Source organism: Phalacrocorax carbo, chromosome 19, assembly GCF_963921805.1.
Source record: "Phalacrocorax carbo chromosome 19, bPhaCar2.1, whole genome shotgun sequence".
NCBI classification, from domain to species: domain Eukaryota; kingdom Metazoa; phylum Chordata; class Aves; order Suliformes; family Phalacrocoracidae; genus Phalacrocorax; species Phalacrocorax carbo.
In genome coordinates, this window is record NC_087531.1 from 9,163,765 (window position 1) to 9,185,748 (window position 21,984).

General features: G+C 46.0%; 1 protein-coding gene across 2 annotated transcripts; it reads right to left on the reverse strand.

Annotated features, from left to right (window-relative positions):
- Nucleotides 1-2,142: 2,142 nt before the first annotated feature.
- Nucleotides 2,143-20,593, reverse strand: RAB11B (RAB11B, member RAS oncogene family). 2 transcript variants are annotated; one of them, XM_064469798.1, is made up of 5 exons: nucleotides 20,435-20,592; nucleotides 13,971-14,166; nucleotides 11,830-12,023; nucleotides 10,167-10,247; nucleotides 2,143-5,623 (listed from the first exon to the last, which is right to left on the reverse strand). In XM_064469798.1, the coding sequence occupies exons 1-5, from the start codon at nucleotides 20,511-20,513 to the stop codon at nucleotides 5,478-5,480; spliced, it is 696 nt and encodes a 231-aa protein (XP_064325868.1). In that variant the 5' UTR covers nucleotides 20,514-20,592; the 3' UTR covers nucleotides 2,143-5,477. The 2 variants fall into 2 exon arrangements, with proteins under 2 accessions (XP_064325868.1, XP_064325869.1); XM_064469799.1 differs by lacking the exons at nucleotides 2,143-5,623; nucleotides 10,167-10,247 and adding an exon at nucleotides 10,277-11,392 and having other exon boundaries at nucleotides 20,435-20,593.
- Between the last annotated feature and the right edge of the window lie 1,391 nt (nucleotides 20,594-21,984).

Here is a 21,984-nt window from a genome sequence, read left to right on the forward strand (position 1 = left end):
TCGCCCTCCCTCACAGGGGCGCCGACCGCCAATCCCCACGCCGCGATGCGCTGACGCCAGCGGCCGTGCAACCAATGGGCTGAGCGGGACGCGGCCGGCGTCGCAACGCGACCCCGCTGGCAACAGCCGCTAGCCAATAGTACCCCGGCCAAGGGCACACGCGCCGTTCCCTCATCTCAGGGTTCCCCCGCAGCGCGGGGCGGCGGAGCCGAACCCCCCAGGCCGGGGGGGGGGGGGCCGGCGCGGCCCCATGCCTGCTCGGCCTCGGTCGGCTCCACACACGCCTGCTCGGAGCGGCTGTTCCTGGAAACCGCGGACCGGCCTCCTCCGCCCCTCGGCGCAGGGGAGCGCCCCCCCCCCCGACCCGTACGCTGGCTCCCCCAGGGCCGCGGCTGCTGTCGGTGCCAGACCGGATCCGAGAGAGCACTGGGCTCCCGCAGGCTGAAGCGAGGGGAAGAGCCCTCAGGAACATCGGCTCCTGGTGTAGCAGAGGGCCAGGGTAACTGACCCTTGCAGGGGCACAGCCCAGGGGTCACCCCCCACCATGGCAGGGGTAGCCCAGCACTTGGGCTTCGAGGCAGCACTGTACCGGCTCCAAAGTTACATTCCCACCTTAGTCTACAGTTAAGTTCTGTTCCAAACACTACACACAGAGTATGATTTGGCAATCTTTATATCCACAATACATCATAACCATGCACAAAAATTAAGTGATGTCTATATTTACAAAGTGAATTGCACTTAACACAGGAACCAGGAATAAATTAAAAGAACCTCTCTTCTGGGTTGCATAAAGGTCCAGTGCTCTTCATAGCCTACAAAGCCTGAGAGACAACACTACCGTGCATTATCTGACCCGTTTAAAATGAGAATGGCTGTTACTTATTGAAACAGTGCAGCCCTGGAGACAGTTTCATGGAAACATTCTGTTAATCACCATTCAAACTGTATTATTTATTAAGACTGTATTAAGAGTCTGCAAGTCAAAAGAATCCAACCTCAGCCCTGGCTCACTGTATTTTACTTGAAGGACAGTTGGTCTTCACCTCCGATTGCCTGATTTTTCTTTTCTTATTTGAAATTCAGGCCCCTACCTTCAATACTGGTTTTCATGGGTTCTTTTGGTTTGTTTTTTTTTTTTTTTTTTTCTGAAGGGAAAAGGCCTCCCTAAGTGACTGAGTCACTTCATTAGGATCTTTTTCCTTCTACAGAGTCCAGAACCTCTAAGCAAGTTCTTCCTTCATGCTTGGAAGGGAAACGATCACCAAGCATGGGCAAGACATCCATTAACAGCCCACAAACAGATCACATCCACAACTTCTGCAACAGTACAGCATGCAGGAGGAATCAAAGCGTTGGGAAGCAACAATACCTACTGTACATTTTTCCAAGTGGTTTTTGGTAAGTGACCTACTCAAGTAAAAGGCACAGACCAATCGTTACCATCCTGGCACATCCAGCTGAGAGCACGCTCTCCTGTTTGCACAAGAATACCCTGTTACCAGCCTTTCCACATACTGTGGGGTCATTGCAAGTGGTCTAACAGAACAGCACCCAAACAGGGGGGGATCTCTAGGATGCAACAGTCTTTCTACTGCCTCTAACCTGCTAGAAGTGCTGAGAAGCAGCCACAGGGGGAAGAACAGATCATAGTGCCTTTTCCTCCTACCAAATTTTGATGGTCTCCACAGCACATGCAAAAATCTTTTCAACAAAGTAGCAAGCAGTCACTCATCAACTGGATTTTTACATGAATACAAGTATAGAGCTTTAAAACTCTCCTATGAACCAAACTTTGTCCTGTGCAGGCTACAGACAAACTCTCAGTGGGGATCCCAGACTTTAAGTCATCTAGTCTGTAGGCATCTCACTCAACAGGAAGAAAAGATCTTAGACTGAGGCAGTCTACCCCATGAATTTATTTTACCAATTACCTGTTTGTGTGCTCACCACCAAAGCACTTTTATATGTGAATTTTGGCCTTTACTGTCCCCATAATTAAGAGGGTAGTTAGCAGAAAAGATTCCTGTTTAATTCTGCACTGGAGGACCTGGTCTAAATATCAGCAGGAGCCTTCAACTGAGGTTAATATTACTGACACTGGGTGCTAAGCACCCAGCGCTTTTTAGTGTTATTTTTCTATAGTTAAGTGAAAGTCATCCTCAACATCCAAGTAAAGCAAGTATGGCACATGTTCCTTCTTTCACAGGCAGCTTTCCCGTCATCGCGAGTTTTACATAAGCCAAATTCTGCCCTCAAACCTCTTATGGCAGACAGAAGAGTGCTGGAACTTTTTCTGTTTTCCCCAACGGCAATACTGAGACACACAGAGCCAGCAAAGTTGCAGTATGAAGCAGTCCAGGTGAGGCTACATTTAAGCGAAACCAGGACATTTTCACATCAGGAAAGCGCAGTTACGGATTGTGGCCTATTGGAGAGCTTTGAATGTCAGACAGCTCTTTCCACAGTTCAAGCTTCCTCAGAATTCCTTTAAGCCTTCCCCTTTGCAATTTCAGTAGCCATCACCAACAGCAGCTTGGGCTGTAACTATAGTTTGAGGAGTGCACAGTGCTTTCAGCAGGAAACGAGGGCAGTCAAGGTCAAAAGCATTTTCCCCTGTCTATGCACAGGAAGATGGTTTTACCAGGCAGAACTGACTGGTCTGCTGTCCTTTTCCTATTGGCACTAATGGCCCTGTGCTTAGTCTAGACATCTCAAATCCACAGAAGGATTATGTCTAACTGCCTGGAGAGCCACACAGCAATCTGGGAAGAGTCAATATAGTCTAATAAACTGAGTGACCACAGCAGATAAAACCACTGCTTAGTTTACAGCACTCGCATAAGCTATGTGTGCGCACATGAATGCACACACGTGCTTCCCACATCTCGGGTACACCAAACAGTCCTGCAGCAAAAGGCGGTAGGCCTTTCCACACCACACAACAGATCTCAGAACAAACCATCCTGCCTGGCATGAACCATACAGGTCCAAGAGCCACCTGCCCTGAGGGGACTTTGGTCAACACACAATCGAGTTGTACAAGGTCTCTTCGATACCCATATAATTTAACAGCACTTAAGCCCTAGACATGAACCTTTTGTTGGGAATCTGAGGCAAAGTTTAGAGCCTTCCACAAAGTCAAATACTAAAGAAAATATCTTTTAAGATACAAGGAAGTGACTAAACTGCTTCTCAGCTTCTTATACCAGGCCAGATTGATTCTAGAAACTTCATGTTAAGAACGGGATTTGCAGAGTAAACACATTAATACATCACTGCGAACTAATAAGTCTTCTTAACAGCATGATGCTTCATCCTCACGCTATTCCTGAAGAAATGAGTTGAAAAGTTCTGCTCAAAATTAAGGAGCCCAGCTCCACTAGTGTCCACCTCTTCTTGAATGAAATATTTTCAACACCTCAGAATTTTCCATCCTCTCTGATGGTATGCTCATCTGCCAGCCTTCTAAATACTGACGGCACATCACATGCTGGTCTAGGACCACAAAAAGGAGACATCTCCAGTTCCCACTGGCTGCACCTTCTCTCAACCAGCTATTTAGGTCAATACCAAGTGTTGAAAGTGCTTCCTGAACTGGGACACCCTTAGGGCAGAGCACTGTGATGCCTAAAGAGGAGTTCACATCCTCATTCAATGGGATTAGGCTGCAAGCATGCACCCCTTCACCCTGAATTCATCCTCTAAACAAAGCTGAAAAGTGCTAGGCACCACATGCACCCTTTACTGTGAACTATAGCCCTCTAGGTGCATACAGTACAAAATTAAAGGCATCGGTCTGGAAATCTTATAAAAGAAAAGCCATCAAAGTTAACCGCCCTTAATTTTATTACATAGCCAGACAGAACAGTTGAGACTGGAATGTCAGATTTCCCCTTCAAGCACAATTCACAGTTTTGTATTTGCTTTGTATCAGCAAAGAAAAATCAACTCACTAATATGCAGATAGGATTCATCGAGTGAGGTACAGTCTCAGAACACAGAGCAAAAATTCACTGCAAATTGCCTCACTAGCCTCAGAGAGCAACAGATGGTCTCCAACTCTTCCTCTAGAGAGTTCCACCAGGTATTTGCCTCATCATAACATTCGGCATATACCAGAGGGGATGCAAGTGTGTAAGAGCTAGTGAGTGATGAGAAGCCATCATAGATGATTTTCACAAGCTAGCAAGAGACTGACTACACGAAGCTGTGATAACAGTCTTCCCATTCAGCAAAACAAAGTATGATAGGAGTTAGCCCTGCTAACAAATCTGTTACATCAGGTGAAGTACAATCGTTTGAGAATTAGTCTGCAATTCAGTAAAACAGAATAAGAGGAAAACAACAGGTTAGTAGTTATTGTGTGAAATCTTAATATTATGCGTTTTAGTACAGGTCAAGAAGATTATGCACAAGGTCAATAATGAAAGATCATTAAGAGAAAGTTCAAGATGCTATAGTTCTGCATAAGTTTTACAAAATGTATAAAGCATTGTGTTTCTCTACAACAACCAAAACCCAAGTGCAGGTATATACATGACATGAAAATATTGCTTCACTCAAACAGGGGTAGGAAAGATCTAGAGAAAAATCAGCATGCAAAAAAAAAAAATCCTGGAACTATAGAAGATCCTGCTTTCAGACACTGATCTACAGTACAAAATAAGCCTGCTTGTACAGGTTGCAAAAGATTTCTGAAATCAATATGCTGACACTTACTGTACAATAACGTTAATCAGTTAACATAAGCCATGAATAAATATTAAACAATTTCATGAAGCTGGCACAAGCAGCACAGGCATTCATGGTGGCAGAGAAAGCAATGCAGACATACTTCATTGTTCCCAAATAAGAAGAAAGATTTCCTAAGCAGGAAACTGTAAACTACACAGCCAGACTAACTGTATTAGGGGTAATTACATAATAAGTAATGTTATTTTAAACAGCTTTCTTATGTGTGTGCAGCCACTAAAAACCTCACTGTAAGACTATCAGGACAGAAAACAGAGCATTTGGTAGGATAGCTATTTTCTTTTAATTTCTCCCCCATGTTTACAGAAACACAAGAAAAAATATCTGACTATGGAAGGAAAACAACCTTGTCACCTAGATGTAGTTATTTCTTCAACTGTTATAGTCAAGTCCCCATGGTTTCTCTCCCAGAAAAAAAAACAACCCAAAACCATTTGAGGAGAGTGTTTCATGGGATAATATCCAGCAGCAGATGTTCCAACACAAACATGTCTATCAGATCAGTGCCTACATTTCAAGCCCAAAAGTCACCATGTTGAAGGGAATTTCAGAGGCAGGGGAATGTTAGCCCTATAATCAAAGCTCTAAGATGAAAGGGGAGACTTGGGAATGGGGTAAAGGGGGGAAGAGGGAGTCACTGAATCACAGGAGTTAAGAAGTGCACACAAGTTTCTAGACGAAGCGCAGATGAAGTGAAGGGCACAAGAGTCATCTACAGGAGGTCACAGGTTCTGACAGCACTGGAGTTTGTTGGATTTCTGTCCGTCCGTGGTTGGTGGGACACTGATGTCAACTACATTGTTGCCAGGAGACTCATCGTGTGCAGACCGATCTGCAATCTGCTTCTGCGAAACAATGCGGTAGATTTCTGAAATGAGAACAGACTTGTTAGAGCCCAGAAGGCCACTGCCTCCAATGGAGCACATGCACGCGTCAAAGCAAGCTGTCAAAGATGATGCTAGAACCCAACAATGGGAAGATTTTAACTTGAGAGCTGTGAAAGGGAATCTAGTCTGACCAGCTGTGGCATGTAACATCTGGCTGGCTTTCCAGCTCTGTAATGGATATGCCAGCTCTGTCTGGAAAAGTCATTAAGACAAGAATCCTTACTGTCTTCCACAATAGCACTTCCTATCACTGTCTTTTTTCAATGACTCCACAAACATGGATATTTTTAAAAGGCTTTCTAAATGAGAAAGGAGCAGGAATGCCAATTTCTAAAATAGGGAATAATCTTATTTTTGATTAAAAATATGGGCAACAATCTAGAAACACCAATCAATAGGATACTTGCAAAACAGCATTGTGCGGCAGCAATGATGGTTATCTATTTCACACTTCAGCTTCTGGCAAGCTGCTACCAAAGGACAGAAATGCCTGCTCCTCTCTGCAACAAATCAGTTTTCCCATCTATGACAGTGAAAAGCCACATGGTTCCATAAAGCCCCATATTGATCCAAAAATGCTTCTCCTGAGAAAATTAATTTGACTCAAATTAATTTATGCCTGAAAGCACACAGATCCACAAAGCTGTAACTGATTAAGAGAGACTGACTACCAGGTTAAAATCTTTCAGAAACAAACCATTTCAACTGCCTAGTTAGAAGAAATAATTTGAAAGGTTTTTAGATTACTTATTTCACTGACTATAAGCCCTCGTTCTGACTTCCCTCCATTGTGAGACTGGAAAAGGGCAAGTACCTCCCTGGAAGTCTGCAGTAAATATTATGGTCACATTCATACAGCCACAGCCTCAAAACAGCAACACCCAAAGTCTTTCATAAGGATTAAAGATCATGGGGGACTATGTGGGGTTTGTTTATGGGTTTGGGGGTTTGTTTTTTTTAAGCAGCTACACATACCTGCATTGTTTAAAATGGAAACCTTTAACCCAAGACTGATCTTGTCGCCATTGGCTACCTTCAGCTCTTTTTATGAAAGGGATGAGGGGAGCTGTACAGAGATTGTCACATCCCCCTTCATGCTCAGTGATGTATTTTAACACTAGCTGTTCAGAGTCATTGCCAAGCCCTCTTTCCTTTGGGGTAGCATCTGTGTGGGGTTTTTTTTGTTTGGTTGGTTTTACGTTGGTGGTGGTTTTTTTTCCCCCTCCTCCAGTCTTTAGTAATTCCTCAAACTGGTCCCCAGTAAGGAAATTCCTGTCCTGCTGCTACCACCCTCTTCCTTCCTCCAAGTCCCCCACAGTGGCTCCCAACTCACTGCTCTACACAGCACATTTTCCCAGGTTTCTTCTCCCTTAGAAGGATGATTCTCCACCAGGTAATCACTTCAAGAATAGCCTTTTCAGGACTACTCAGTGTTACTAGCCACATCCCCACTGTGCCTGAACTGGACAATCTAAACACTTTTGGGAGCCCAGGATGCTGTAAGAGATAGTGCTTTGAGGTCAGTTTGCCCAGGCCTGACCTCAGCTCGAGTTCTGGCTCCTTAAGTATCTTATCTGTTACAGCAGACTGTGTTGGAACTCTCTCCTAGAGCAACCTTAGGCTATCTTCTTTACCCAGGGTCAGTCTCAGGACAACACTGCAAGGGAAGACAGGATGGGTGCTGACTGCTGAACTATGCTCCGAGCACTAAAACCATGGATACCATCTCAAAGCACCAGGCAAGCTGCCTCAGATCCAGCCAAGTGTCACAGATAAGCAGTGAATCTTCTGTGCAGGGCAGCCTTACAGAAGATAGTCCCAGCTCAGGCACCAGATGATCTTCTCTGGCTTTCTCTCAACAGCAGTATTCTCCAGTTGCTTCACCAGCAGCACTAATAACAACGCAAATCTTGCTGGGGAACAAATATAACCCATTCCTAGTTTGTCAGGCTTTTTACTTATAGGAGCAGCTTAGCTATCCTTTCTCTCCTGCCTGCCTCTTCTTGGTCAACTTCCTCTAATTGCAACACATTTCTGGTTCCAGAGTTGGCCAGCACCAGACCTAGTGATCCCAACACTTCCTACTCCTTCCCACACACCTCTGCAGAAGAAACCTAAAAGATCCTGCCTTACAGAATTCACCATATTAAAACTCAGCTTTTTTCCCCAGCAATAGGCTGTCATTCATACATAATCAATAAACAATAATACAAAGACAATTCTTTGGTCAGCGTCCCATAAGCAACATACACCAGACCCTTCTGATAATCAGCTAGAACCAGAACAAAGGCTCATTCTCATTTAACTGAAATCAATATCTGGTCACAAAGCTCAGAAAATGCTCATCTTGAGATGTTGTGGGACATGTAAATCAGGTACAACTTCACAAAACAATGTATGGGGTAAGACTGTAGAGATAGTTTCAGTCTATGGTAAGCAGTAGTCAGGAATTGAATCTTGCCAACTCTTCATGTTCATGGTATGGATCTTAAAGAGCTTTTCAAGAGACGGAACGAAGACACTGACAAATTATATGGCATTTTCCCCTCTTTAGGACAAGATTCAGACCTCATGGGGCAGCCAGAGGCAGAACAGTAATCCAATACCTGTTTGATAGCCCTCTTCCTATTTAGAGATTATTTTAAGGGTTCTTTGCCAATTACTGATTCATTCATTTTAGGAGTGGAAGACTATGCTTTGAAGCATCGACTTCCCTGTCACCTCAAACAGTATTTTGAGATATGACTACTGCAGAACACACAGTGGAAGGCAGAATCTCTGAAAGTAGAGATACTCAAGTTTATCAGGATTTCTTAGCTCCAGTTTGCAGTCCTGCAGGCCCAAGCCTGTTTACTTCAGACATCCCTCGGCACAACAGCACTATGCTTCCGAGGGTTAGCTCAGTCACAGAGCTACCCAAATGCAGAGTCACCTCACACTGGTGTCAGAACAATACATCCTCTGGAACACAAAGTGCTAAAGCGTACAGTGCTGACACACTCATACAAACTAAAGTCTAACTAAAATTAGAGCAAGATTAGGCCAAACCCCAAGTTCAGGAAATGTTACCCACCCCGACCGAGGTAACAACACAGAAATGAGCAATGCTTATTTTAAGCATCTCTCTCACTCTGCGTGCTTCCCACTTCTACTGTCTGTAGGCTACGTATCTCCTAGCACATATCCTTGCCACTTCAGCCCTGTCCTTCCTCCTTCTCTGATGTCATGCCCATACAACTCACTTCTAGGCCAACCTCACGTTGAAGGAAATCCACAAGTTCCCCATGTACCACATTTAGCCTAGAACAGAGCTGCACTCCTCCAGCGGCCAAATGAGCACCCAGGTCAAATTTGCAAAACACCAGCTGGAAATCCCTGTGAGCTTACTAACAAAAGTAGGCTTAGCACAGTAAGGAGGCCTTGCTGGTGTACCAACAATGATAAAGCTTTGCTGGTGAATCCTAGGCCTCCTGTGCAGTAGGTTGCTCCCTTAAACCCTTACTCCAGGGCCAAGAGAATATATGCAGGCAACAGCTCCAACTTAAGGAATGGAAATTCTAAGCCCCAGTCTGAAAGAGGAAAAAAGCAAGTAGTAGACTCCTACGACCTGGAATACCTGACACTACATGCAGTGGGCCTATGGCATGAGCATTCCCACACAGAGCAAGTCAGAAGCTGCAACTGGACACTGTGCACTCAGCAGCCACATCTACAGCAGTTACACATGCTGAGGAGCATTCTTGGGCAGTGGAAGTCATAAACCCTAGCCTCATTTTGGCACATGGCCACTATCACAGGAACTCTTCAGGGACATCCCCAGAAGGTAGCCTGCATGCAGCTATGCTGTTGGTGCATGGTCACCTACAACCCTTGCCATTCAGCGAGAACAAGAGTTCAATAGTCCAGACAAAAATATTATGTACTGGTCTGTTTCGGTGCAAAAGAACAAACTGGAACATTCAACTTGCTAGCACGGCTGTGGCTGCTTCACTGCCTAGATTTTGTGCAGGCACAGAGCTACTAGTGCCTTTACAACAGTGCTATTGCAACAGCTTGAATTTATGGAACATCAGGAGACTACAAACCTCCATATTCTTGGGCAGAAAGGTATGTGTGAGGCTGGAGGCAAAACACAAAGGTAAGACGCGAGGGAATGGCAGGGAGATGTGCCAGGGGAGGGTTAGGTTGGGTATTAGGAAAAGGTTCTTCCCCCAGAGGGTGGTGGAACCCTGGAACAGGCTCCCCAGGGAGGCATCATGGCACCAAGGCTGGCAATATTCCAGAAGCACTTGGACAAGGCTGTCCTGTGCAGGCTGTCCTGTGCAGGGACAGGAGTTGAACTTGATGGTCCTCGTGGGTCCCTTCCAACTCAGGACATTCCATGATTCTATAAAGACTAGAAGGCTTGCAAACTAACCACTGTTCCCAACGTTAATTTCTAAAACATTCTAGATAACCGCAAAATGTGCCCATGAAGAAGATCCACTGCCTCAGGAGGTTCTCTGCATGCGTAACACACCATACCTGTAAGGATGTTCTTGAAGGCTTCTTCTACATTTGTTGAATCCAGAGCAGAAGTTTCAATAAAAGATAAGTTATTTTTTTCTGTAATAAATAACAAGTAGTTCAGTTAAAAAACTTTAATAGTGCTTTATTTCACCTTTACTTTGAGGTTTTCACCTTTATTTTTACACCAAATCAGCTGGGGCACAGGCGTGTGGTTTTTTTTCCTGTTACACTAGGAACAACTTTCTGCACCATTTATTTAGCTGCTAGCATTTCAGTGGCATCACCTTTGACCGCTGCCTCTCCATAGCATGAGAATGTTTTCCTCACTGCAGCCCTTGTTCAATCAAGCAATACAATATTATTCTCATCTGGCTACGGATCACTCCCAGAAATACCTTCAGTAAGAGCTCAGGGAAAAGCATGTTGGCTGCAACAGGAGTCACAATTCTCTGCAACCCCAAAAAGATAAACAGACCTACACTTTCCAAATCAGACCCCACCTCCAAATTACAATAAAACCCCTGGTAATACAGTCTATTTTCTTCTTTCTTCTTACAATGGAACATACTTTTTTTTTTAAAAAGATTGTGATTAACACCCAAACACCACACTGAGAATGGTACTGTCTGCCCAGAAATAGGCACATTTCAGTCATAGAGCTTAAATGGCAATGCCTGTACCATCACTAGCTATTGAAAACAGCCTTAGTAGGAAGTCAGGGGTAAAAAATAAGATGCTGAACCAAGTGACTAAAGTAACGCGCTATCTCGGGTGCTATTAACTTGTTTTGCTTCTCTTACATAGACTTCACTTCCCATTCATCTGAAAATTTAAAGTGGTTTTACTAACCACAGGGTACTTGATTACTAACAACCTTCAGAAAACACATTTAAGGAAGCCCTAGCAATATTCCTAGGAGGATTTTAAAATCTATACTTTTAAATTCCACCTCCAAGCTTGATAGCCACACAAAAGCAAGCTGAATGTCCCTCAGCCTATAGGGCAAAAGTGTATTTGACCAGGGCTCTACAAGATAGGAAGAGAGAAGTATGCAGTGGCAGCAGCTCATGTAACCCTCGATTTCTCCCAACAATTTATAATCTCCAAGTCTGATACGTTTAAATTAAACTAGATGACACTACTACATCAGCACTCTGGAGGGGAAACTACACCATCTAGGAGAAAGTTCAGTACTCATTTGCAGCTGTCCACATTGATATGTACTCAGTAGAACCAGGCCTCTAGGAAGGAAGGAAAGACATTTTGCATTGTGATGTTTTATATTTATATTGTGACATTTTCTCTTCTAAATGTTGCTTACTGTTCCTAGCCTTGCTAGAGGAAGTATTCAATCTTCAGCTATCAGGCAGCTCAAGGACAGTGTTTCAAAAACATGTACTACCACTAGATATTAAAAAAAAACCCAAAAACTAAAACCACCCAAGCTAAACCAAAAACACACAACCACACAAAAACAACTCCCAAATACCCACAGCCACACACGCTATTTAATCATCCAAGATATTTCCATTTTTTTAAAAAAAAAAGTAAATGCCTTTTTTAGGGTCAAAAATAAAACTTGAAGTGAAAGTTCAGTCCTGGAAAACAATAACGTGATGACAGCTTACACCAACATCTAGTTCAGAAAGCATCAACCTAGAGCACACTGTCTACAAACCTGCAAAAGCCCGGGCCTCGTCGGTGGGCACAGCTCTCAGATGGCGGAGGTCACTCTTGTTACCCACCAGCATGATGACAATGTTGTTGTCTGCATGATCTCTCAGCTCCTTTAGCCAGCGCTCCACGTTCTCATAGGTGAGGTGTTTGGCAATGTCATAGACAAGAAGAGCCCCAACAGCACCACGGTAATATCTGAAACCATAAGGCGCATTCCTTTACAGAGAGCTCTGTCCGAGTTATACCGACAAACCTGGTATTCGGCTCTTCTATACTGGTTGCTACTAAAAAGTTAAAACATTCCCCCCACCTACTTCAGAAAAAGTTGTGCTCATGCAAATACTGTTGTTGAGGTTTTAAGCCTACAATCAAGTTCCAAATGCTGTTTTTTTAACAGCATTCCTAAAAAATTCCAGTGTGTGTAACAAAATGCTGGAGAGACTGCAGAAGCCATGACATCTTTAGTCTGCTAAAACAGTGATCTCAGAATCAGTACTGTGAGATTTTTGAAGTTGTAACTTCTCTTTCTACCAGGAAAACGGTCCTCAGTAAGATGTCAGTAATTGTTGCTGATCTTTCAAATACCTCTGTCCCTCTTAAAAATTAAAGGGGGAAGAAGGGGACTCTGGGTTATACTGACACTTATGCACAAGCCCATAATCCAAGAACAGAGTTTGCTCCCTCAGTGCAGGTTTGGGCCCATTTCAGCTCAAGCCAAGGGCTCAGGACACCACAAGCCAAGCTGTATCAGCAATCCTATAACATCCACCTCTCTTCCACACAACCCTACCTTTACTCCTCTGCTCCACCAGCACCTGTCCCACACATCATTGAACTGATTCAGGGCACCAAGTCAGCAGAACACATTCACTTTTGACTGCTGGTTGGCATTCTGCTGTCTTAGCAAGCTGAACTGGCCTAGCAATGTGTCAAGGAAGAGCTCATGCCAGCACAAAGGAGAGGCAGGATCACAGGACTACAGATGCACTGATTCTCATCGGTCAAGTCTGTTGCTGAACCACATTCAGGCAGCAATTTTTCTGCTAACCTTTTACAGCAGTAACAACAATTGAAGGGTCACCAAAAAAATTTCTGAAAAACATACTAACAATTAGGGAAAAGCTGCAATTTGAAATCGCCACTTACATCTGCTTCTGCGTTACTTTAGTTTTGCATTCCTTCCCTAGAGGTTATTCCCTCTGGGCATCCACACTCTTCTATTTTTCATCCATCTATTCTGCATTACCCTATTTCACCTCAATGGAAAAAGTTCCCCTTACCTTGAGTTTACTACAAATGGCTCAATCTGTGCATGACTTAAGTTTGTACCTTTAAAATACTGATATACATCTGTAACACTACAAGATTTCAGCTCACTGATCAGAACATGGCCAGGATAACTAGGCCTGCCAATTGCTTTTTTTTTCCCCCCTCTAAAAGGTACTTTTGCCTACTACCTGCACAGAAACAGATATACCCAGAGGTTACATCTTGAGACACTGTCTGGATTTACAAGGTGCCGTACATGAAAGGATCTCAACACCACTGCTCTAAATAGGGATGTGCCTAATGCTGCAGAGTCAGCATTATCACAGTTGCCTTCCTACTTACTGGTTATTCAGCATGCACTCTTGGACCTGATTTTCAGGGCTGTGACTGATTCAAAGTCACTGAGATTTCAAGGGAGATTGTGGCTGCAGACTGTCCTAAAAATACCCTAAATCTCAAGACTGGGGGGCCAATGAAGACCAGAAGCCACTGGCATTATGGTAAGCTGCCATGCCTAGACCAAAACTTGATGGCATCCATCAGAAATGACACTCATTCCACGTGATGAAGATAGCACATCCAGGGCAGGTAAAAAACCCAAATCATAAGACTCAAACAGAATTTCCCACACTTTCTATTTAATCTGCCATTTTTTCTAGAACAGTATCATTAGAATCTAAAAATTACTTCCATTACATTAATCAAGGAACACAGAAGTATTTGCTATCTTAATACTTGCATCTACACTGAAGTCTGTCATAATGATTTTGTCACGTGTCACAAATATGTTTCATTAATTCTCTACCCATAAGTTTATCTGTACCATCTCTGCCAGAATTCTGCTGTTAGCCTGAGCAAAGGCACAGTACTCACGCTGAGGTAATGGCCCGGTATCGTTCCTGTCCTGCAGTATCCCAGATCTGTGCTTTTATCGTCTTCCCATCCACCTGGATGCTCCTGGTGGCAAATTCCACCCCAATGGTACTCTTACTCTCCAGATTAAACTCATTGCGTGTGAAACGTGACAGAAGATTACTCTTCCCAACTCCAGAGTCTCCAATCAACACAACTGAAAGAAAATACATTATTTTCTATATTAATTCTTCATACCAGCATTTACATAATGCAGTGGTGCTACCTGGCTGCTACATTGCCTCGCAGGCAGGACCCAGAGGAGCTGTGCAGCCACATACATAGGAGAAAGTTACACTGACACCACCTCAGACTTTCCTCCTCACAGCTTGCTTCCCCAGGCCCAGAGCAGCCCCAAGCCTTTTTGTTCCTCACAGCTGCTCGGTTCCTCAGAGGTGGAAATGAGAAATCACTACAGCGACTGTCAAGAGATAAACGTTGCTTTGGAGGTCCCAAGCCACTGCCGGTAATTAGAGGTAACTGTGTCCCATGCATCCTCAACTTTTTGCAGAGGAAGGCTGCAACCCATGTTTTAAGAAACACTACAGTCAAGAACATGGCAAGTATAAGCCTACTCTATTTTTATTTAGAAAATAAACCCAACACAGTAAGTAAACAATTATTTGTAGTCCCTGTTGGGGTCATACAGGGTGTTTTATTTCAATAATTTAATTCATAAATATGTTTGCCACAAAAAGGGGAAAATAGGAGTCATCTGATACTACAAACAAGATACAAAGCACAGCAGAACTTCATCCAGCAAAACGAGTTCCAGTAGATTGCATGAGAAGTAAAAGATGAGCTAAAAACCTCTGCCTCCACATGAGGTGTTGCCGTGTTAACAGAAAAATGTTAGCACGGAGAGATCTTTAGCACACAAACCCCAGCTTTACTGAAAGGAACTGTGAAAATAAGAAGTACATCTTGTAATAGGAGTTCCCCCTAGTTTGGGGCTGAAGCTCTCCGTGGATCCCAAGGCACACCTCTTGGCTATTCCTGCTTGAACACGCTGCTGCTTCATACCCAGCCACACTAGAGCAGGCTCTCCATGAGACCTTATCAACAACAACGCCAAAGACAAGATTTGTCACACTAGGTTCTTCACTATGCAGCTAATGCAACTACACACATTTTCTTAAATCACTGTATTACTGACTAGAGCAAGAAATGCGTAAAGGGAAACAAGACTAAAAGTGACTAGGCCATCCTCCCTCAGTCTCAGCAAATACCGTATCACATACAACTTTGGTATTCAAGCTACCAGTATCCTGGTGTGAGCAGTCTTCTGCTTCAGTTCGAAGTACAGATTTGTTGATCTTCCTCATTCATACAATCTGTTTTTCCTATAGAAAAGCAGACATGGGCAGAAAACATCCCCAATCCCTCCACAACAAATTACAGAAGACTCTTCTCATGACACACTTCCAGAATGAGCTCACTAGCATTCTCCCAGGGCCAAGGGCCGTACTTGCCTTTTAGTGTTATTACAGCTTTTTTTTCTGCTCCGGCTATTGTTTCGGGCTACAGCTCTGGCAGCACGCTGCTCCAGTTCACATACCTCCCCACCCCTGCTAGCACATCCCCAAACTTCTGCTGTAGCCCTCCGTTACTCTGCTGCAACAGTTCCCAAGCTGCACAGGGAAGTTGCTGAAATGCTCCGGACTCCCTCCACGCCGTTTCATCTGGCTGACAGCACAGACAGACAATTGTGCTAGCACAGTTGAACAGGCAAAATACAACAGAGGCAGGAACAGACAGCCAGTGGATCGTGGCAAAGCACCACAACTCCCCACCCGGGATAGCTTAAATCAGCTCCTCACTGGCAAACAGCCTGAACCATTTTTTAGGGTATGAGAACAGATATATAAAAAAAAATATTCTATTATGAGTTCTAACTCTAAGATTTTGTTAGCTTTATTTTCTAGACAAACAGTTTTTCATCACTGATTCCACAGGGCGTTCCAAGAACGAGCTGAAAGTCACCCATCCTGCACAGTGATCTGCTGGCTTGGAGCAGGCTGTATCCTACAGCAAAGCCCTGAGCATAACCAGATGGAAGTAAGAACACCCACACAAACTAGACCAGCTTGGAAAAACCCTGAAGCTTCCAACTGTTTCTGAAGGGAGTTACCTTCTCCTGAATCTGCAGCTCAAGAAAGCCCAGCTGTCTCCCCAGGTTCTAGCCACCTATCCTCTGGCATTTTAAAGTTATCAGCTTTGTGCAGAAACCATGCAAATGGCTCCCAGGTCATTAACTCCATCTGTCACAGGAAGAAAATTCAGGGGGTCCTGCACTACTGTAGCTGGTTACTCACCTCTGCTGCAATCTGGCAGCAAAGCACCAGGCTGCTCCATGTTTAGCAGAGCTTGTGAGTATTTTTGAGAAATTAATGGATGCAGAAGTAACAAAGGAAGGCAACCAGATCCCAACTCAGTACATAATGTTCTTTCCACCTTCCAGTCTCCAGGTGCTTCTTGTTAATACTCAATCTTGAGCATTAAACTAGTATTTTCACTTTCAGGAAAAAGACGCTAAGACTGGAGGCCCACATGCAGACAGGACCACAAACTTATTTTCTACAGGAATAGAGCAAGAAGATACCTTCAAGATTCTGGACTAAATTATTAGTTCTTGGGAAAGTTCCTAAATTCAGGAACAGGCCAGACAGCATTGCCTGTTCAAATGCAGAAGTCTCATCAGAGTAGACAAAGTTCCAAGTCAGACCTAAGAACCTGAATACTCCCTAAACCCAGCTTACCAGGATCTATGAAGCCACACTCCCCAGACAGACTTTAGGGCCACACTGGTAACACAAAGATGCACTGGTTTTAACTGGGAAGTGACCCAAACCAATAACCGGCACCAATCATCATCAGATGCCTGTAAGCACACAAGCCACGCTTAGCGCCCCGATTACACCCCAAATCGCAGCACTGCTCCTTCAGTCTTCCCTGACTTTCTCTCTCCTCCCCCACACGGTACCAGTCTGCGGGTCACCGCTCACCGTTACCCGTCTGTCAACAGCAAAGCATTCAGATCTCAGCCGCCACCACCCCTCTGCTTCCCACAGCATGTCAGGCCTCACAACACACAGACCTGCAGCCACCCGATGGAGCACAATCCCACCACCCAGACACCTGTGTCATACCTCAGGGCCCTGGTCCACAGTAAGCAAAAGACAATTAAAAATCCAGGGTAAGGGAAAAAAAAAATCAAGTTTATGATAGAATTTTAAATACACTAGTTTATTATTCTGGCAAAAAGAACATATTCTTTTAAACAATCAAGATTAAAACTCTCTCTAGCAGAGATCACATAAGCAGGGTTCATTATAAATATTAAGTACATAAGGTTGCCAGATATCGATGACTAATATGACATGCATTTGTTTTTAACAAGCACAGCCTTTGTTAGGCTTAAGCACTAATCAGAGCAGTCTAAATTCCCACAAAGGTAAAGGGAAGCTCTTTTTTCTACAGGTGTTTTTTCCTTCCTTTTTCATGAGCCAGCATACATCTGCACAACGTCAGATTTAATTTTTAAAATAAACACTGATAATAGCTAATCATCTTGAGAGGAAAATTAATGTGCAGATCACATTTTAATAGGTACAAGGCTTCCCATATTTTAACAACTATTAAAAAGGTCATGAATCCAATTCCAGATCCAACCCATTCAAAACTCATCATGAAAAGTTCCTGCTTTTTAACCATCCCAGCTACAAAACTAATTGGGAACAGAGCCCTGAACCACTGGCTTTGCTTGGGTTACACCACCAAAACGCATCTCCAACAGGATCCTCACAGCCCCATTATCCTGCACAGCCCCCATACAGAATTCAGCTCGTTCTCCCAAAGGTTGGCTCGGTCATTTTGTTAAAGAACAACATTTTGCTGTGATCAATAAAATAAGCAGTTCTGACTGCTGGGATGCACACAGGAGAAAGGGAAATTAGGAATAAAGATAAAGAGGCACTAGTTTGGCAGAGCAGCTTTGACTATAACCACGCTCGCATCCCCAGAGTGCCACCAAACCTTAAATTAGTTTTCGCCTACTGTGTGCTAGACCTGATAAGCCAATAACATTCGTCTCTCCTGCAGCCCTATTGAAACGGCCAGTGCTAAAGCACAAGCCACCAGACAACATGAGCGGTCACTCTTGCATGCAAGGGAATACCAAGAACAATGAGCCAGCTATGCACAAAAACTGTTGCTACAAACTCCTTGGCTGTTTTCAACCCAAACAACTGTTTTTTAGACAGTATTTCACATGAAAGAGACTAACAGTAAACGGAGCTCTCTGCCTTTTAAACTTTTCACAAAGCTGATTGATATAACCTATGCTAAATGACAGAAGTTCCTATACAGGCAGTTCCAGATCTTCCACTACATAGAAAAGGAAAAATTGTGACTTAAGCAACACTGCATTCAGAGTCATACCAAATAGTATTACAACGCAAGGATGCACATTTCTTTGATTTTAGCTTTTACAGTTACACCCATCTGAGTCCAACCAAATTCCCTTTGGAAATAGGTGGTAGGGGAAACAGTCAAACCTTAAATTTAATAAAAAACTTTCCCAGACTGCAACCCTCCTCCACCATTATTTCTACCTCTGACCACTACACGTGTCTGCTAGAAGAGAATCCAAAAGCCATCTGTGTAGCTAAGCAGGGGCTAAGTCAATCAAACCCTGGGACATTATTTTTTTCATTATGTCAACTCCCCTTGATATTTAATTCCACTGTTGGAGGGGGCAGAAGGGAAAGGAAGGGGAGTTGGTCCTACAGCAAAGACCTCATCCCACTTGGGCCCATTTATATTCATTATTTCTTGCCTAGTCCCAAAAAGTCTAGAAAGAAGGAAAAGATGAGTAGATAGGGAAGGGAGTTTTTGTGGGTTGGTTTGTTCATTTAAAAATAAAATCCACACAACTACCCCCACCCAAAGGACGCACAGAAAAGGACAATTCTCTCCCCCATTTTATTAAGTGATACAAAATATGCCAAGTTGCTTTGCAGTATCGAGACAAGAGCATGGTTCCTAACCAAAGAGCTTTAGGTTAAGTTTCTACTCCAGATAAAATTAAAAATGCATTCCAAAGGGGCATAAGTATTTTTAAAGATTAATGCAGTTTTGCCTCCCTAATTGACTGTTCACAGAAATAAAAAACGAGATAAAATTTTTAGGCTTTCAAGTTCCTGGCTATTAAACCACCTGGGAAATAGACAGTAGAATTACTTCAGAAAGAAACTAATTTAGACCCAGACAGTTTAGCACATCTTTGGAGGCTAGTCTTCTGCTTTATAGGCAGAGAAGAAATAAGGGCTTCCCCCCCCCCCCCCCCCGCTATCTTAAAGCCTGTAAAACAAATACACCAAACAGAAATATTTTATGGATGCATTTGCCTAACAGACAAGCAACTGCTCTTTCCTTCCATCAAGAAGGAAGTGTGGCATTGCTGCTGCCCTTGTTAGGGGCCAGGCAGGTACGGCGTGCCCCAACATCAAACGCCAGGAAATTCTAGTGGGGGCGAGTGCACAGCCAGACACCTCCCAGACCCCCCAGCACCCACAGACGGCAGCGTTCACCTCGCCTTCATCTTTGGCTGAATCTCAGGGCTTCAGCCACGCTACCACAGAAGAACCAAAAGTAAAACAGGTTGGGAAACGTGAAGGCGAGCGATTTTCCCCCCTCTACCCTATTCCTTAGGCCTCAAAGGCAGAGCTGAGGGACACGCCAGGGAAAGGTGAGCCCCAGCATCCTCACACCCACAGGAGCCCGGCCTGCGGCAGCCTTCACGCGTGCAGGGCGCCAACAACAACTAAAAGCACCTGAGCCGGTGAAAAGCAGCACTAAATCCACCCAGCGGGTCCCCATTTTCTCACGCAGCTGCTGGACAACACAGAATGTCACAAGTACGGGGAAAGAAATATCAAAATACCCCCCGGCAAAGCCGAATTCGCGCTGTTAACGCTTCCTAGCCTCGGTCACGAGCCTTCGGGCTCGGCCCACGAAGGAGTTTCCACCGAAGCTCAAGTCTTTTCAGCTCCGGCTCCACACCGGGGGCGACCGCCCGAGCGACCCGCACTAGCGGCGCCATCACCGGGGTCGGCCCACCCCTGCCGGGGCCGCTCTCCCGGCGCGGGGATCAGAACCGGCGGCTGCAGCGCGCAGCCCCCGGCGGGGCGGACCGGACCGGGCCCGCGGGGCTGCCCCGCTCCCCGCCGCAGCCCGGCGCCAGGCCCAGCCGGGACCGGAGACGGCGGGCGCTACCCCCACAAGGCCGCCCCGCGCACAAAGGCCGCGGCGGCAGCCCCAGGCCCGGAGCAGCGCGGCCTGCCGGGCCGGGCCGGGCCCGGCGCGGCGCCGCCGCGGCCCCGCCGAGGGGCGCTGCCAACGTGGCGCGGCACGGGCGGCGGTACCTTTGAAGAGGTAGTCGTACTCGTCGTCGCGGGTGCTCATGGCGATGACGGCGGTACCGACCCTCTGGCTGCCAGGCATCGACCGCGGCCCAGCCGGGAGGGGGAGGGGGGGGATGGGACGGAACACGACAACTTCTCCCGCCACCGCCTATCAGCGGCCGCCAGAGCCCGCAGGAGGCGGGCTGCGCGCCAGACCCGTCAACCGCGCCCAATAGACGGCGGGCGCGCCTCTGACTGGGGGGCGGCGCTGTCCAATCGAAGCAGCTTGGGTGGGTGGGGTGGGAGGGGCGGTGCTTGGATGCCTGAACCGGGACCCGGCGAGACGAGGCGGTGCCGGAGCCCGGGATGGGGTGGGGCCTGTGGCGGGAGGGGCGGGGTTTGGGGTGGGCGAGGCCTGTGGCGGGAGGGGTGGGGTTTGCGGTGGGCGGGGCCGGGGGAGGGGCCCGGCGGGGAAGAGGGGCCCGCTCCGGTGCGGGGCAGGAGTCGGGAAGGGCCGAAAGTGCCGGGGGGGGGGGTCTCTCTAAAGCTGCCCCAAGCTGTGCTCAGCTGCAGCTCGACACCATCGCGTTCCCCCTTTGCTCTTCAGGCGGTTTCTGGGGTCTGGGGCATGTCCTGCCCCATGCCACGCTCAGGGCTTCACCTTCCTGCGTGAAATAAGGGCTGAAAAAGCTGCTCTGGAAAAAAAAAAAAAACCAACCCTGAACACTGACACAACTTGTTCTAGGAAAACATTTCACCTTTTTTTTCCTGGCACGGCTTGAGGCAATTTCCTGCATGAGGTGACGATGACAGCAAAAGGCTATCCCGTGGTGCGGTGTAGCCACGTGGGCTCTGAGCAGGAGGCCCTTGGCCCTCCTGACACCAGGGCTGTGGCAACCCACCCTGCGAGCCTGGCCTGAGCTGCAGGGCCAGCCCCCAGAGCTGCTCAGGGAGCCTGGGGCATCCTGGGTGCTCTGGTGCCCTTCCTTCCGGCGTTTGCCCCACACAGCATGTGCACGCACTGGGCGTGTTGGATTTGCAGTTGTGACAAACCCTCACGGGGAAGACAATGGATCCCTCCCTTCTCTCTCTGTGATGTGTGGGGAAACCCGCTCTGCTCATCAAATGGATTTCTCGCTTTCCTGGGCTGCGTTCATCACGGCTTGTCTGCCCTACTTTCCCCAGGGGAGTCTTTAGCTGGCTGAAGGATTAGTGGGTCTCCAGTATCACGTGGGAGCAAGGCTGAGACAGTGAGGAGGAAAAAGATGGCTTTGGACTTATTTTTGCCAGCCTTGGGAGGTGCTCAACATACGAGCCGCATTGGGGAAGGGGGAGATGGTGGTTCAGACCCTCTGGGCCGTGCAGCACTGAGCTGCCCTTGACTTCCCCCAGACACCCGAACACCCCAGACGAGCAGGATCGTGGTTTCTAAAGGGTCCCATTTCCCAAATATAAGTGCTAATAAATGTGTGGGAGCACGCAAAGAGGCAGCACCCAGCCTATCAGCTATTGGTGGGGGCATCCAGCTCCTGCTCAGTGAAAATCGTTCTTTTTATGAACCAGGTTCTGAA